Source organism: Ammospiza caudacuta, chromosome 9 (assembly GCF_027887145.1).
Source record: "Ammospiza caudacuta isolate bAmmCau1 chromosome 9, bAmmCau1.pri, whole genome shotgun sequence".
Taxonomy (NCBI): Eukaryota; Metazoa; Chordata; class Aves; order Passeriformes; family Passerellidae; genus Ammospiza; species Ammospiza caudacuta.
Genome location: NC_080601.1, coordinates 24,323,981 through 24,342,903, shown reverse-complemented (window position 1 = coordinate 24,342,903; position 18,923 = coordinate 24,323,981). Strand labels below are relative to the sequence as shown.

Here is an 18,923-nt window from a genome sequence, read left to right as displayed (position 1 = left end):
GAAGATAGATGGAAATTAAGGGGCTGGAATCCAGGCCTTGGGACATCTTATTGTCTTGGTGGCTTCTACTGGGCTCCTTTCAATTCAGCAATGTCATTCTTGTACTGAAGTGCCCAAAACTGGACACAGTAGTTGAGAATTGGCTCACAAGTGGTGAATAGAAGGGAATAATTATTTCCCTCCTCTGCTGTGTGCAGTCTTGGTAATGTGGCCCAATATGGGATTCACCTCATGTGCCCCAAGTGCTCACCACTGTCTTGGTTTGTTTCACACCCTCTTAGAAGGGTGAATCAATTACAGTTTCTCATTGGACAACAGTTAATGGGCCTTGTAGTTGTAGACACCAGTTTGTAATGGTCAAAATCTTGTAAGTATTCATTTTCCTGGGATAATTACTGTGATTTTTCAATGTCATAATGATTTGAATCCCCTCTAGAAAATAAAATCAAACCTAACTTTTTAAAATGTAACATACAATTTTGCTGCTTTGCATACAGCATTTAAAAAAATGCTTCTTTTTTGCATGTTGTCTTCCCCAGAAGATTACTCAAGGGAAGTTGATGGATCAATAAGGTTTAATTATCATCAGAGAACACACAACATACATCTCTTATATATCTATAATGAAATCAGTTTTCAATATATAAAACTTCTAAAAAGGATATTCTACTTTGGCATTAATGATTTTCATACTCAAAATTTTACGATTTATTTACTGCAGAAGATTAGATAAGAGATAAAACTCGTGCTTAAAAATGGAATTAACTCTAAGATGCTGATTGTTCTTCATTCTTCTGCAGGCAAAATGGCTGTATTCCTGTAGGACACATGGCATTTGCTTTTATACTGATGATCAAACACAAGGAGATGTTGAGCCTTGCATTTACACTATTAAAAACTAGTTCTTGAGTACACAGTGATTGCTTTCATTTTTTCCAAATGTGCAGCTACATCTTTCAAATGTGTAACTTCACTCTGCCTCATTTTTCACAACTTTAACTTTTCACAGTGATATCCAACTTACTTATTTCTTTAAATAACTGTGCTGTTACTACTGTATAGTTACAGTAACACATTTCTGAATGCAGAGAAATTGTGTGCCTAAATTTATGGCAAAGTGTACTATAGTATATGAAAATATAATTACATCAGTAAGAGCTAGAAGTAATGTTCTATCATTTTTAGCAGAGTATTTCTGTTTAAATTGTCCAGTTGTTTGCATTACTAGTCAAAGTATGAGCTACAATTGTATTGAACATTCCTGTTAAATACTCATTCATCTAACTCAAGAGACTTACTCTATAAAAGAATTAATGGGGAGACATTAAAAAAAACACGGGAAGAAAAGATGATCAGGGTGAAAAAGGATGTTTGAGTGGACATTCAGAGACAGTTCTGAACCAACAGACTTTTAAGGAATTATTTGAAAGTTATGAAGTCATGATATCCTGAGTGTTTATTCATGCACACTGGAAGAAAACAAGAATGAGAAGGCCTTAAGAGCCTAGGTCTGTCATGTTAAAAAAAAACTAGCACATCAAAAGACAGAGATATTTTCCTCTTCTTTTCCATTTGTGATTGAGGGAAGAGTAGCAAGAACTGACTCCTCTAGATGGGACAGCATAAGCTGAGTTCCTCCATGGAAGTGACTCCACCTCTCCCCCTGGGTGCTGGTGAGCTGGGCAGGGCAGAGAGGAAACTTGTGCGAAGGACAGGAGCGACAGAACAGGTTTAACTGAGGTTTAACATGCAGGCTGAGGAAGAACCTGAAGAGAAATGGGATGTGATAGCATGTAGCTGGCATTTTGTTCATAAGTTATCTTTTCATTCTGATGGTCCTTTTTATATAAATGTTGTGAGCTGCTCTGTTTAGAACGGACATTCATACGCATCTGGAGAAACTGGTACAATCAATCTTAGAAACTTCAAAGCTAATAATGAAGGAAAATAATAGCTACCAGGGCATCAGTTACTTAGAGGATCGTTTTAGAAGGTAAACTAAATTCTCACCATTTAGTAATTGCATATACTCATGAACATTATCTGCTTGTACGTGGACAAATTCATATTCATAAATAATGGTGCTAGAAATCAGCTCTCTGCATGCAAATGCAATTAAACAGAGGTATTAGCATCACAGTCCCAGTTTCCTAAGGGGAGATTTCAAAAATAATGTATTGAATCTTCTTCTGCAAAACAATGTATTGAATCTTCTTCTAAGGGAACCTAAAACTGACAAATAAGAAAAAAGTATTTTAAATGTTTGCCAATATTTTAAAAGTTAGAGTTTGCTGGATTATCATATTTGGTACTATTTCAGATTTTAGCTTTGTCTGCTGGGATGTATATTCATTTTTATGTGCAGAGTTAGTGCCTCTGCACATGGGAAGTAGCATGTAGATGACACTGTGTTTGCAGTCAGGTGATAGGTTTTGTGTATAAATTTTAGTATCTGTGTGCAGAAATGTAGTGCCACAAGCAAATGTGGCTTAATGCATTACAGGGAACATAATGTTTGCTGTAATTCAGATGGTCCAAATTTAATTCAGACAGTCTGAAGACATTCTGTTTTATGTAATGGTCTCCTTTTGCTTTCCATCCATCACACCTCCAGATTTAGCTCTCCTAAATGTGTGATTTAGAGTGGGAATTTTTTAAGGTTAATTTTACAAAGATATGGATAGTTTTTCATTGTTTTTCATGAAGAATTGTGTCACTAGGTACTAACTTTCAAAAGGTACACATGGATCTTTAGTCTGCTGTTAATATAGCTGTCCAAGTTACTTTAGAATTACTATAGGGAGTAGAGTACTTCCAACTAAGTGTGAAGGTCACTGGGTTACAGGAGTTGTATCAACTGGTAATTATATTTGAGTGAGTTGATAATTTGAGTGTCTTCTCATGGTCTTTTTACTTTGAGTGGTTCTTCTGCAGCCATATATATGCCATTTGGAGACCTTTATGGTGATTTGAAATTTTGTTCTTAATATCTTAGTAAAATACACTCATAAAGTTCATGTTATCAGGAGGACCAGATACTGCTAATGCTGGGAAAATGAAATATTCTGTGTATTTTTTCAGACCTTTTTTTTTTTTTTAATTAGGATATGTCTGCTTGTACAAAAAGGTTAATTTCTGTCTAGCAAACTGTATGCAGATGAGGAAGGAGCAGTCTGTTATTGCAAATTCATGAACTGCATCTACATTAAAAGTTCATCTTTTTTTTTTTTGTTCCTGCCCTTGAAAGGAAACAGCTAGAAATGACAGGACATATTGGAATGAAGTCCCAGTTTCACACATGCCTAACAAAGTTAAATCATTTTGCTCTTTCCACAGGATTTTAAGACAGTGCTGTCTTTCCCCCAGTACCCAGGGGAGTTTCTGCACCCTGTGGTTTATGCATGTACTGCAGTGATGTTGTTGTGCCTGTTTGCTTCCATTATCACCTACATTGTCCATCACAGGTAAGAATTCCATTTTAAGCACATATTAAATGGTCGGCACAACACTTGAATTTTTATAACCCTTACTGTGAAGATAAATTAAAGTTATTTGAATTACTGTTGGATAATAACATCAGCAATGTGATTTACACCAGAGAAATCAAAGTTTATGTCAACCTCTCTTAAGCTTTCTGAGCTTTCCTCACATATATGTTTACATTTTCTGTACACTTTTCCTGAGATTTGTAACTTAACAAACTCAACATGAACACTATTAAGGTGCTTTCTGGCAAATTCCAGTCGAGCAGCCCTTTGGTCAGCTACACTTGCCATAATGACTTTTAAGACCAAGTTTGGTTGAAAGACTGGTAACTGTCACTGGATAAAAGGAACTTTCTTTGTCTTTTAAATTTTAGGTTTAGAAAACTTGTGTTTTCTTTGATATGAAAAATTTATATAAATGCCATTTTAACTACATACTTCTGGTTAAAGACCATTTGCAATTTAAACGAGTAGGAATGTATTGTGCTGTAGAAGCTGCTAAATATTAATTATGTGAAGTTAATGCAATGTCTTCTGATATTCAGCTTCCATTTAGTCCTTTAGAGATGTCTTGTTAAAGCTCTGCATATGTGAAGCTATGCAATAAGCTTTTGCTTTTAGTACTCCACTTTAAATGCTTGATTTGGTGGAGGAAACTAAATCAGTAGAATTTGATGATTTTTACTATTTATTTTGCCGTTGAATCATTTATTTCTATGCTATATAGGTCAGGCTCTGTCCTGTGGGTAGATTGTTATATACGTATCCAAGAATCTGAGAATTTTATTCTATTAAATTAAGTGTTTTTCCCAAATAGTAATCTTTATAATAAATATGTTGGGGTTTTTAATTTTAAAATGTGATTTTTTTTTTTTTCAACAGCACAATCCGAATAAGCAGAAAAGGATGGCACATGCTTCTCAACTTTTGTTTCCATACTGCTCTCACATTTGCTGTTTTTGCTGGTGGAATCAATCGCATTAAATATCCAATTATATGTCAAGCTGTAAGTATCTGTCTCAGAAATTCTTACGGATAGAATTGAAACTTGTAAATGAGTTCTTAACATAATATTTTGGATTGAATGTGTGGGAGTTGCTGCTTCACTTTTGTAACACATGCACTGTTTGCCTGAGAGTGGCCCTGGCTTCGCTGGATGATCCCTAAGGAGACACAGCAGACCAGCATTCTTGTGATTTAAGAACCCTTGTTTGCCCTGCTCGACTGTTTCACACCTCTTGCCTCAGCATTTTGGGGCAATAGTGTGATGAGATGCACAGACAGGACTGGATTCAGCTGCTCTGAATGTAAAGGCTGAGTCTGTCCAATGTGTAAAGTGAGTCATTTCAGTCATCTTCTGTAATGTCTGATGAGAGCGTGTTGCAATTTGTTTGCCTTGAGCATTTCTTCCTCTCAGATTTTGCAGAAGTGCACCAGGGCTCATGAATGTTGTTGGTAATTTCCTGTAGTAAAGCACATTGTTTAGCCAATGTTCTCCTGGGTTTTTTGCCTGTTACTAGATCCAGTTCTTCTGAATGCCTTGAATGGGTGTAAATAGCAAGTCAGGAGCCAACAGCAGAGTCACTGTAAAGCTTGCATAGCTAGTGTAAGAGTTATCACACTTAGAGTGTTCAGGGAGGTGCTTTGGAAGCCTTTTGTGTATCCTTGTGCATGACCATCAGTAATCAGCACAAGTGGCTCTGCAAGCACTGTGATGTTCTACCTGAGAAGTCTACCTAAGTGTGTTACATGATCATTTGAATAACAAAATTGTCCATTAGATGGAGAGAAATATCTCACAATATCTAGTGTATTGTGTCATAATTAATTTGTAAGTTCTAGCAAATTGAAATATCACTTACTATCGTCTTTGTGTGCAGTTTGCAAGTGATAGTAGCAGATTAGTTTGTAGGGCAGCCATGGCCATGTAATTACATGGCCACAAATGACCATCTGTTGTTTCAGGCGTTGTCTGATTATTTACTTTGCAGCTTGCATGGTAGCAATGTGGTATTAACAGCTATAATGAAAAATTGATTGAGATAAATGTGTTATTAATAGCCTTTTATAAGTAGTACATTAACTACAGGGGTATCTTAATAAAGTGCATTGTTAGTGGCATCTGTCTTTTGCTGTGGGATAGGGCCAGATCCTGAGCTGCTGAGAAATGTGCACACTTAGAGAAACTGAATTGAACCATCCCTATATGTCTGCTAACCAGTTTCCTTAAGTTATTTATTTACCTGATTGTATCATCAGTAGTTACAGTATAGGAAAGATACAAGTGACAAAGATTGTACTCTGTTTCCTGGTAGAAATTGTCTGATGTAATTAGACAGAGCTAATGGAGGAAATGGTCCAAGCAATCTAAGACAAGGCTCCAATAGCTGCTAACAGAGGCTGAAAAACTGCTCACTTTGAGAACATCATACCCAGCCACAGATCTTTTCTTGCTTTATGACAGCAGGGTTTACAAAATTCTGAGTCCCAATGCCTCTGTCCTGTGATAACCCTGAGACAATTAGTCCGTGATTTAATATCCAATGTGCCAAAGCTCTGTTACTGGGGCTCAAAATACATTTGTGAAAATGTTACTGCTTCAAGCAGCATTAAAATGTTAGTTATACCACAGGTGTAATACCATCAGTTGCCATTCCAGAGGTATCTTTCATTCTGCTAAAATTCAAAGCACAACTTCAACCTGCAGCAATGCAGATTTCACTTTTTATTTCCTGAGTGCATAGAAGAAGATTCCAAGTGCAAGTATTTTTTGTCCTAATCACTGAAATGTTGCATAAAAGCCAGTCAACCACCCCCTTTCGTATTGTAATTATCCCTAAAACTTCCACCAAAAGATCACTGCAGCATACTTATCAATGTGAAATAATAGGCTAAGTCAACTTTTATCCTTCAAATTTAACCTAAAAGGGTGGTTCTAAATTGGCTTTATTTGGATCACCCTCTGTCTATTAATGTGCAGTTACAGGTTAGTTTTAAACATCAGGAATTAATGCTATGGAAATGGCCCCATTTTCTGTGATAGCTGGAAGAAACTTCAAATCCCCTTCAAGGTGATACAGTTACACAAAAAAAGTCTTTTCAAAAATGGTCAGACATTTATTTTTATGTGGAATCTAAAAACCTAAAATTCCCTTTTAAACCTGCATATCTGTTTCAGAGAGGATTTTGTATAGACCTTTCACTTGCATGTGTGCTCTACAGTCATTATGATTTACAAAAATCCTGAGGTTAGAATGCTGGTCCAGAAGAGTTGATTGCATCTCCTCACATTTCCCGAGTGAATGGATCTACAGACTCTTTAGATTTCCCTTGCATCTCGTTCTGGGTGTCACTGAATGTTGGCTGTTGTAGAATCCAGACTCTTGAGTTCACTGGCAGAATCTTTAAAGCAAGGCAGAGGTTGTCTTAGGAGCTGCAGGGATACATCAGAGGCACATCACTGCCAGAAAGGTGCTTGAGCCAGCCAGTGAGCCCCTCCATCTCCCAGCCTCAGGTTAGTTTGCTTCAGAAGGCAGGAGGAAGCTCACTCCTTTAATGTGAAGAATGAGAGAGAAGGAGACACAACTGTTGCTGGATCACTCCCTGTGTGTGGGAGGCATCAGTTCTGTACTCTAAGATTTCTGTTTGGTGGCTTCTACAGAGGAAAGGATGATAGCCATGAGTTTAGGGATGCTAGGGGATGAAATCATCAGTTAAACATGTTGAAGCATGAAGAATGGACTGGGCACAAGATTCAGGAGGCAGAAAAGTTACGGAGAGAGACAGAATCTTATTTTTTTTATTCCGTGATCACTCCAATCACATCTCCTGGAACCTCTATATGGTTTATAAAATAAAAGCTTCCATGTAAGTTTGGCAAGGCTCAGATCTCCTTCTCCCTGATGAATGTCATATGTGAAGCTGCTTGTGAATTCGTTTCTGTAAGGCAGTAGATCTTCAGCAAGAAAGGCAAAGCTCATTCCATGTTAGCCAGCAGCCTACAAGTTCAACTCAGAAAGTTGAACTTTTTGCTCTAAATTTTCTACCTGTGAAGGGAGCATGGGGTTTTGCTAATGCTAAATGTTTAAAGATCATGAAATATTCAGATCCATTGGTGTTACAGACTGCAGAGAAATTCCTAAGCCCCTTCATCTCACAGAAAAGAATAATTTTCATTGCAGGATTAAAAGTTTAATCAGAATGTTTGTGTATATCTGTGTTCTTCTTTAAATAAAACTGAATTAAGAAGTACAATCTTATCTGAAATATGATTACAACTAGAAAAAAAATAAATTAAATTAAAAATTTGGGAAAAATAAAGAAAATTGTGTGCAACTTAAAGCTAATCAAGAGACCCTTTTGTGCCAAAATGCTTTGCATAAATGTGTATTCTGGTCATTACCATGGTAACTGCGTCATATGGAACTTAACTTATCTCTAGGGTACTGAAATATATTGAAGGAGCACAAACAGACAGCATCTTCTTGCTGAAGAAAAGTATAATCTTCTATTCAAAGGGCTAGTGCTTATTCCCAAAGATAAGAGTTCTGAGAACACAGGACGAGTTAAAAATGAATCCAAAAAAACAAGAAAATTTTTACCATATAACTGTGGTTATTAAAGAGCTTTAGATACAGTGCTCTTATCAATGCTTATATTCTGGCAGGGTTTTTGTACCATTTGGCTTGTCAGTGGAAAACCTTCTTAAAAATAGGGGTCATCACTTCAATATTTCCAATCACAATCCTTTATTCTCTGTGGAAAACTCAACCCTTTCCATAAAATTTTACGTGAAATACAAAAGTTCTGCTAATAGTGAAAATAGTTTTAAGTTATTACTTTGGTATTTAATTTGTATATAGTTTTTGGCCTCTTAATCTTTACAGAGGTAGAAATCCAGTAACAGATACACACAGCTAAATTTGTACCCTGGAGTTATCATGCGTAACCTCAAGTTTGCATTTGCTCAGAGAGTCAAGAAAGAATTTACTGAGCAAAGCCACACTGGTCTTTCTGTTGAGCCTCATCCTTCCCTCCTGTGTCATGAGCTGCTATCTCATGAATTTCTACTGGAGGGCCTGGTGTCTTCCTAGCCTGAGAGTTAGCAAGGGGTGACCCCACTGGAGGGGACAAAAGAACTTGCAGCCACAGTCCCCAAGCACAACAGTGAGGACGATGCATCTCTGTGACATAACTGATGTCGGTGGGGAGACAAGGGGAGGGAAGAGGCAGAGAGCAAAACCCAGCGCTTTGAAACACTGAACTTTCAATGGGAAGTGTGACAACCCTTTCTTTACTATTTATTAGTGAATATTAGCAAAATTTCTAGAATTTACTGTAACAGCTTAGTGCACCCTTTCAAATCCCACACTTCTGCTGTGTCATGTCAAATCTGTTAGTCATAAGGAGGTCCTGTATCTTCAGGATAAATCCTTGTTTCCTTCAAGCAAGAAATGCAAATGGTTGGGGCTTTTTTTGACAGAGAGATGCAGATCATCAAAGAGTTAGTACAGAGAATGATAACATTTTTGCCTCCTCCATGTTTGTTCAATTTCTCCATATATCAGAGGTAACTCAGTTGCTGAAACATGAGCACACTGTGAAAAACAGCAATGTGATGCAGGTGTGGCATGGCCATGATGTTTTCAGTCATTTCAGTTGCCTGCTTGAAAGTTCAATAAAATTGTTTTGTTGTACTATGTTTAGGTCTTACATTCATTTAAGTGGCTGATGATCTCTATCCATATGGTCATATATGTTTTCAGAATTTCACATGTAGGTGCCTTTTGACCTGGAATTCATTTCAACTGTTCCTATTATTGCACGTACCTGTGTGAAAAACAGAATATATAGCAGCAGGGCTATGCTCAAATGAGAAAGAGATTAGGAGCTAAATATCTAGATTTTTTTCCAGTTTTTTTCTCATTATTTCTGCCTCCTTTTTCTTCCCCCTTTCTCGTCCTCCTGCCTCCCCTCCCTGCTCATGGTTCTGTGCAGGGCATCCCTACAGAAACTCTGCAAGCTGCCTGTGAACCGAGTCCAGACAGCACCAGTCCCTAAGCTGGCAGCATCTGCCGGCCCATAATACACAATTGTCTCATTCTCTTATTTCTGCTTCTTTTACCTCAAGCAGTAGCAGTGATGAAGGCTTTGTCCTCCCTTGTCTAAAGTGACAAACAAGTCCCAGAGAAAATTACAAAGGGTTTTCTGTTGATGATATTTGCTGCTAACTTCAAGTTTTGAGCTATAATACTAAATAGAAACAAAATGCATAGAATTTTTTTTTTCTTTACCCGTCAATTATTTTGTTTTAAGTCAAGCAAAAATGAACACTGGTTCAAATAAATCATTATAATAGATTTGTGTTAGCTTCATTCAGCAATTCTCTGTATTCCTTAAACTTTTATGTTCTTTCCAATTATAGCAATATTTTACTTGTCACTGCAAAATGTCAGGTTATTGCTTCAAAGGTAACCTCATTTTATATAATCAGATGCAGACTTAGCTGATGTAATAAAGCACTGGAGATTGGATAAAATTCCAATTACTGCTTCCATAGTAATGAATAACAATTACTAACATAACAAAGATGTTAGCATTTTAGAGGTGCTTGTACTTTGTTTTCCTTTCAATGATAAACACACCAGTTTCTTGGGGACAAAGTGATAATAACATTATTAGAGTTTATAATTCTTTTTAAGGGGGAATGCCTAGAGTTGTCATTTTCTTTTTAAATTCTGTAGACAAGTTTATAATTTTCTTAAAATACGTCTGAAAATAATCTGGAGTTATCAGTGCAAATAGTACTGATGCCATTTCCAGAAGTCAACCTTGCTTGTGTATAGCATAAAGGGAACTACAGCAGGCTATTCATGAAAAGTTAAAGGAAATAGCATAATAGCAAGCAAAAATGCTGGCCTCCCATTAGATTTTAAATTGCTTTCTCATGATAGGCTAAAGAGTGCAATACAAAATAAGAGTCACATCACTTTAAATCCAGATGTAAACTGTTTTCATTAAACAGATTCTTAGAAAACAAATGTTTTTATGTCTCTAATTCCTAACATTGCTTCTGGTATTGCAGATAAGGCTATCTATGGTGGATTAAATGACTGGTTTTAAGTGCAGATGTTAGTTGCATTTATAAATTCAATTAATTTTGTTTTTGTTTTTGCCCTTATGAAATAAGATTCTTGCAAAAGTCTTGTTTTACTGATCCATTTACTGAGTTGTTGAATTGTCCACTCTTTTTTTAGGTTGGCATTGTACTGCATTATTCTACACTCTCCACTATGCTATGGATTGGAGTAACTGCCAGGAATATTTATAAGCAAGTCACAAAAAAGCCTCAGCCTTGCCAAAACAGTGACCAACCTTCTTACCCAAAGCAACCTCTGCTCAGGTATGGAATATTAGTTACCTTTTTTTAAATTTCTTCCTAGAAAAATATCAGTTATAAGCAAACTCTCATTCTTATTTCTGTATTTTTTACTTTTTAAAAACTATAAATAGCATCCATAAAGAATTGAGCCACCTGGGTGTGTACAAAAATCTGAGTATTTATTGTGTGATGATAGTTAGCTCTACTCAGAAGATGGAAATATGTAGAACATGTATTGGCTAAGTTCGGATACCTTTATCAGAACAGGAAGAATTGAAATGTTTCCGTTGATTTATTATGGAGGAAAAAAAAATCCCCCAAAGCAAAAACTGGCTTGATTCCGAGCCTTATTTAATCACCAGAAACTGTGTTGTAACAACCCTTCACCTTTATCTCTTCTGCTCTACTTCTTGCCACACTTGTATTGAGAGCCTAATAGCCTGATAGCAACCTTCCTCAGTGCCCATCAGGGATGTGATTCTGTCAGAGTGACTGGGAGTCTGCACTCCCCTCAGAGCTCATCAGGGATGTGATTCTGTCTCAGGAGCCACTGGGAGTCTGCACTCCCCATCAGCTCACACGTGTCTCTGATGGCATTGCAGGTGTAAGGCAGAGGGAGTTCTTGCCAGATGCCTCTGAGATGCTGAAACTGCAAGCCAAAACAGTCACTCTGCACAAGAAAAAAAAAATATTAAACCCTAGCAAAACCTTACCACAAAACCAGGATTTCAAGCCAAAGGCAGGAGAAGATTGATTCATCTATTTTAAGCTTAGCTATCAAAAATTACTTAGTAGCCAAAGTTATATATTGTCCCTGTACAGATTTTGGAGGGAGGCTGAAAAAGAACTTCCAGAGAACAATTCCTCCTGTCCATCTTGAATGTTTCTGTGAGGACAGGATGAATTGTCCTATGGAGGTGCCTCTCATTTCCCACACATCATGGACAAGTCTGAATGGTCAATTCAGCCTAAAGACCTCAGTTTTATAGTGAAAGTCAGAAAATACAAATTCTACTTTTTATGTATTTTCTGGGGAAAATCCACAGTGTATTCTTTTAATCAGATGTAGATTATTTTATTTTAAAAACAAAATTTCTAGCAAGTAGCATTTATAGATGACTGTGTGAGTGTGTCACAACTTGTTAAAAGTTTGTAGGAAGATGAATTGAGTTTTTCTGTCTGATTCTGCAGTCAGATTTTTATAACATGATTGTAGTTAGAAAACTAGCTAGTTTTCTTCTTTTTAAAAAAATTTATTTCTAGAGATGAAATTGATTAAAGTTAAGATAAAATGTGTATTGTGATGAGAAGGAGTGCCATATTGGATCCTTAGCTTTGTTAGGTGTAAGCAAGAGGGTAGTCTTTCCTTAAGAGTGCCTGACTTTGCTAATCCATCATTTACTACACCATTCTTTAGAGATGAGAATTTCACTCCTTCACTTACCAGCTCATGGCAAAATGAATAATTGCCAATTTTCAAATGCTCCAGTGTGACTATTAAGGTAGAAAATTGTTACAAGTTGCATAGACCCAGCATAGCGTATGTTCTTCAAATTCAAATCTTGTTTGAGTTGGAAAACAATAGACAGTCAGGTTACAGGAAAGATGACTCTAATTAGAATCTTTGTTGTACCAGTCATGTTGAGGTTCCCAGACAGTGAAAATAAATAGTAGCTATTTTAAGTTTAGCAATAGAAATGATAAACCACCTTCTAGCTGTAAGAGAACATGGGTATAATTGTTTAATAGCTAAGTAAAATTATTCCAAGCTATTTTTCTCCCACAGGGCACCATCTATCTTAGAGACACAGGCACTGAAATGTCTAATACAATTTCACAATGGTGAGCACTAGATTCAAAATAGTAAGGATCAGTTTCACTTCATGTAGGAAACAGGCATAGTATATGTAAAATTAAGAATCACTTTAAGCAAGAACATGCTAAACTCATAATTAGTAATTGTTTGTTCTTTCAGAATGATAATGATCATTTTGGGGGCATTTTACCTTTCCTGATTTTAATGAAATTAAAGTCTGAATTAATCTTTGTCATAATATTTCCATAAAATCCATTAAGGATGGTTACATTTCAAGGCAGTAATTTATAAGAAATGTTTTAACTAGTCAGTGTTCTTGTGTCTATAAACCAATGCCAGCCTTTATACATATTGTTCCTCAGGTACTTAAGGGAAGACACCTGAGTTTGAGTGAAGAGGCGTTAATTTGTCTCCATTTGACGTCAGTCGATAGCTAAATAGTATAAAGTTTATTCGAATGGAGATGGAGTTAGGCTTTTTTATATGTCAGGTCTGTCAGTGATAGGAAGCCAATGATACAGTCTATGAGACACTTTTAAACAAGAGGTGGTTTTTCAGTGATCCTTCTCTATAGACTTACAGAAGTATACAATACAAATATGTGAATTGTTTGGCCAGAACTCTGTGCTCAGCTGTTGTCCTTCAGCCTTCTTTGGTAAGGGTTGTGTTTGATAGAAGGTGTTTCCAGTTCACATGGGAGTGGTTTTGTATTCCTTATATATGCACTTGCTGTAGGAGACACAGAGGTACCTTTTGTGAGTCAGTAAGTGGGATCTAATGCCAAAAATCAGTACATAAATCTATCATGTGGAATTTACCAAGAAATCATAAAAATTGCCTCACCACATTTGTTTCACCAAGCTTGGTCCATTGTAAAAAGTAGCTGAAATAGTAAATATAAATAGAAGAGAATATCTGAAAGGGGACCTTACCTGTTAGTAGAAAAGGATGCAGGCTTGTAAGAGTTGCTGCAGTTTCTCTGCCTGCTGTTTGCATATTCATTTGCAGAAGCAAGACAAATGAGGTACCCTTGATCTTTTTCTCCTACTTTTCTTAGAGCTGTAGCAATAAGTACCCTATTATGGAAAGCTGTGGTTCTTTATAAGTTTTCTCTCTTCTAGATAGAGTGATCAAATTTGGAACATTTTTGCAGTCTAATTCATGGCAATATGATTTTAAATATTGCCTCTTTTTATATGTTAATCATGTATTATGAGATACATTATATACACTGTACATCATACAGTATATCTATTTTATTATAGATATTATTCATGAAATATATATTATCTGTTAATTACAGAGTTAAAGCCCTGAGGCCCCATCACTTTGATGACTGGAACCAACTGTAACAATTCTGGCATTTTTCTCTAAATGTGCCTGGATGCTAATGAGGTGGATCAAATTAATGCATCATTGAGTTTTGTGTATTGAAATTCTGAACCTTAGCACTTCAACAGATAATGAAATTACTTCCTGTAAAATATACTCTGTGGTATTCTTAATAGAAATAAATAATTCTATCTGTTCATCCTCTGTGGACATTTGTTAAACCTGGCAGACTTTAGCTTCTGACTCATCTGAAGGCAGATTTTGCCAGCAAAGGCATAGAGGCATGCAAGATTCAGCTATTACTGCAATGTACAGAACTTCTTATCAGCCCAAGCTGAGGCACAGGTAGTGTTAGGTTTTGTGCCTGCTATGTGCATGCATTTTTCATGTGATGCTCTGTGCCCATACAGATTAGACAGAAGCACAGACCAGCAGAAAATACTTCTGAAAGATATTCTGTAAAATCATTTCTTTCTAGAGTGACAGGGAAAAAATCAGCTGCTTTCATTTTTAATAAGATAACTAGTGAGCACAATTGCATTCTAAACATTTAAAATAAAAAATAAATAAGCTGCTAGCTGCGCCAGAGATTGGTGATAAGGAGACAGATAATTAAGTTTTATCTCAAGGTTAGGTACAAATATATCTCCTAATGTTCTCCCACCTCTTTTATTCAATGAATGTCTTGCAAGATAACTAATATGGCAGTCTTCAGATTACAGAGTCCAATATCCCATATCTGTCATGAAAAAATATCGATGTGCATAAATAAGGTTGCAGAAGCAACAGCAAAACAGATAACAGTTGATGTCACTGTCTCTGTTAAACTTCATCTTATTTTTTTTTATGTAACATATTTTGATAAGCTTTTTAAAATGTTCTTTCTAAAATGTGGGGCTGTTAGGAAATGTACCTCATGCAGTTCTTTAGAAAAATTGTATATCTAGCCGTCATAGCAATTTCAGAATGGATTGTGCCCTTTGCTTTGTATTCAAAGTTGTAGCCTTAGTACTAGAGCTAAAAACTCACAGCTGAGGCAAATTGAAACAGTTTTCAGCAGCACATACAGAGTACCTACAATCAATACCACTGGCTTCAATTCCCTTCTCTTGCTGTTTTCAACCTTGAATAATTTTTAGAATGAGAAAGCTGATTTTCTGTCACATATTTTGGACTGTCTGAACTGTCCTTTAAACCTGCACACAGAGCAGAGCCAGAAGTACAGTCATTGAGGTCAAAGTCTTCTAAATGGCTAATGGATGTTTACATGCAGGTATGTGTCTGGGTCTGCTCTTCTATATGAGGTTGTATATGGACGAGTTTCTCTACATCACACAAACACTTCCAGAGTACAGAGCAATGTCTTGCAAGCAGCAGTGAGAGGGATCTTCCTGGTGAGCTGTGTTTTGGTGACTAACAGCCTCCCCCTGAGGTGTGCTAGTGCTGCCCTTGCATCCTCCCCCTCTCCTTGGGAGTGTGGCAGCAGCTCTTCATGTTCATTCCTGAGCTCATTATTTCTCTCAGCTACCTAAACATTAACCAGCAGCACCCAGCTAAACAGTAGCTAAGTATCTTTGGGACACTGAATTGTGCTAAATCCTTTCACTGCAAAAAGGAGAAACCACACAAAACTTTCAAATGCAAGAAAATCCGCTCATTCTGTTATTGTCGACTGCTCCTGTGATGAGGCTCTTGCCTTACAGTGAGGGGATTTTAGAGACTTGCATGATACCACAGGGGTCATGGCACCCACTTAGTGCTTTGTTCACAGTGTTAACCCTGCTTTTCTCAGGATGAACATTTAGCTGCTTGATCTGAATTCTGACAAGCTGAAAACCAACACATGGGTGCAAATAGATCTATAGCTGTGTTTGCCTGACTGCTGAGAGAGTCCTGAGAGAGCCTGGCAGGAAATGTTGTGACTTCCACCACAAATTGACTATAGGGAAATTTTTACTGAGTAAGTTACCAATAAAGCAGGCTGTGTCTTGAATATGAGTTGCACACACCAATCTTCATTATGTTATTAGAAATTGTCACATGATATTTGTGCACCATAATGGAGATACTAAAAACATTCCAGTTATAAAGACCAAAGACTTATTATATTTAGATTTTAAAGAATTTTTATGTCCACTGAAAAACCCTAGGGAAAAAAAAAAAAAAAAAAAAAAAAACAAAAAACTAGTGCTTTCTAATATTCCTGAGGCTGAAAGGGTCTTCAAAAAATGATCTTTGTTAATGTCCCCTATCATTTATAACAAGTTTCCTGCAATTTACTGCAGCATGATAGGGGTGTAATTGGGGATCAGCATTTGACTACGATCAGAAATACTTTATTAAAGATCAAGTTTGGCAAATATGCTATTTTTTTGGTCATGCCATTTTCTGAATCTTCAAACTGAATCATATGAAGCAACATAATTTACATTGTGACAGACAGAGACATTACTTGTTCCCTTGACACCAGCAGCTCTGAAATGCAGTTAAGTTGCAGTGCATTTTTCATTAGTGCTGGCTCTCATGAATTCATATCTTCTAGTACGAAACAGTGATTGAGAGAGAGAGGGAGAGAGAAAGAGGTCAGATGAAAAGTATCATTGCAATCCATTGTTTTTTTCTTCATGATATGCTCTTAAAAATTAACTCATGAAATTTTGATCCATGAAAGCCCATCCTTCCTTCCCACAGAGAACATATCAAACTTCCTCTATAAAGTATAAATTTAGACCTGATTATCCCAAGGGATCATCTGTATTTTTCTTAAAAATTCTCTATGGTTTGAGTGTGTTGAATTAAATGGGAACTGCCACAGGGCAGAATTCTCAGGAGCCTTGAGGAGGTCTCTCTAGTTCACTCTTTACTCTTAGCATAGACCCAGTTGTGTCCTTGCAGAGTAAGTGAAAATGATGTCTCCCAGCAAGAAAGGTTTTCACCAGCTGGATGAACCGTGGTGAGCCAACAGTCTCTCTGAGAATCTGCTCCAGGAATTTGGCTATAATTTAAGTACTTGATCGTATCCTTTGCTTACAGGACAGAATATTTTGATCTAGGCAGGGTCACCAGGAAGCCTGTCTCACATTTCTGATATTATAATCAACATTTCTTATTTTAGATATGGGAAGTTAATACTAGAAATGTCTATTATTAGATAATTTTAAAATTTTGCAGTAATTTTTTGCAGTCCTCTTGTATTCTCAAGGCTGCTGATCACCTCCATACTGTGAGTTCCTGGAAACAAAAAAGTGTGTAACAGCTGTTTTTATCAAATGGCTTGGTCTGGGAGGGACCTTAAAGATAATGTAGTGATATTTCTTAGATACTATCTGCAAAACACTATTCCCATGTTTCTTGTTTCAATATTTGTCATATTCCCAGGGAAGAGAAAGACCATATTGATGAAATAGCTTTTCTAAATTTTTTGCATTTAATAAATTACAATTGAATATAAGAAAAGTCATGTTTCCCTTCTAGCTATTGTGTTCATTTTATTCACCAAAGTAAGACTTATATCACAACATCAAAATAAGTTATTATATCCTTATATTGGATATTAAAATTATCTAAAGGTAGCGGCCTTTTTGAAATTTTAGTTTGATTTAATGATAGAGGTAATATTTTGAACATTGCTACATTGCTTCTGAAGACAGTTTTAGTAACTGTCATTCAAAGATGACACAACACAAGTAATACAGGAAAGCTGATCCTGGTAGACAGATTGTGCACTGTCTTATCAGCACAGCAATTTAGGCATGTTCTGAAAAAAAACCAAAAAAAACACCCCAAACCAACCAACCAAACAAAATCAACCAAAAACCCCACTCAAACAGAAAGAATTAAAATGCTGGAAGGAACCTCAGCCAGAACAAACAGAACAATTCTGCCCCTTGAGGTATAAAAGCTAGAGATAATGAAAAAGAGAAGCTGAAAAACAAAACAAGAAGTTTAAGTCTGTATATCCCAAATTAAAGGAAGAGACAGGATTGCAGAACCTAAGGGTACTTGGAATTTGGTTTGATACTTCAAGGACATACTGATATTATGTGCTATTTAGCATGATCACTCTTAAATGCTGATATATGTTCAGATGGAATCAAGGATGTAACTGAAAGGTCTGCAGTGGAAAAGGGTATAAAATTGTGATGAGGGAAATATTTTCCCTCATCAAATTTTCCCTCATCAAAAAGAATTCATTAATTCTTTTTACTGAATTTCAACTTGAAGCCAATTTTATTTCCATCAGATGGGGGTAAAATTAATTTTGGTGAAAGACGACTTTTAATTCAGGTTTGTATTAATTGTTCTACACAAGAAAATTTCCAGTAAAATGAAAATATTAAAATAGTATGGAGGCCCACTGGTGTATGGAGTAGCAATATATTGTCATTGGGATCCTGAGAACACTGTTGCACTTTGCATAGGCCATATAAATATTCATTGCTGACAGCGTTGGATTGCCAGGGTATGGTGCCATAGCACCGACATATTTCCCTGCCAACTCTTAATCAAACAGGAGAAGTGATCAGAGCTTTTCTGCCCCACCTTCAATGTGAGTGATGGAATTGTGGAGTCACTAACACAAGGATGGTAACAGAGCCGCCTGCTTTGTTTGTAGTTCCACTTCATCTGGCTTGTGAATCAAAATTCCAAAAGTTCCTTCTCATGGAGAAGTTTGCAATAATATTCTTCAAAACTGACCTGAAAGCACTAGCAAATACTTTAAGTCAATTAGAATGCACTACCAAATACTTAAAGTGAATGATCCCCAGAGGATAGGATTCTCCTTGATGTGAACTGATTTCAAGAGCATGGCAAAATCAGGGTAGAAAAAGGATTTTGTCACTGTCATAACTTCATTAGCTAAGGTACAGGCAAGGTGCACACAATGTTAGCACTGTTCAGAGTAGAA

General features: G+C 36.5%; 1 protein-coding gene across 1 annotated transcript in view; it reads left to right on the top strand.

Annotated features, from left to right (window-relative positions):
- LOC131561102 (adhesion G protein-coupled receptor A3-like) overlaps positions 1-18,923 on the top strand; it is a 252,571-nt gene that overhangs the window by 209,392 nt on the left and 24,256 nt on the right. Inside the window, exons 15-17 of the mRNA XM_058810235.1 lie at positions 3,337-3,464; positions 4,368-4,491; positions 10,742-10,887. Of these exons, the coding sequence (XP_058666218.1) occupies positions 3,337-3,464; positions 4,368-4,491; positions 10,742-10,887 (398 nt within the window). The remainder of the gene's footprint in view (positions 1-3,336; positions 3,465-4,367; positions 4,492-10,741; positions 10,888-18,923) is intronic.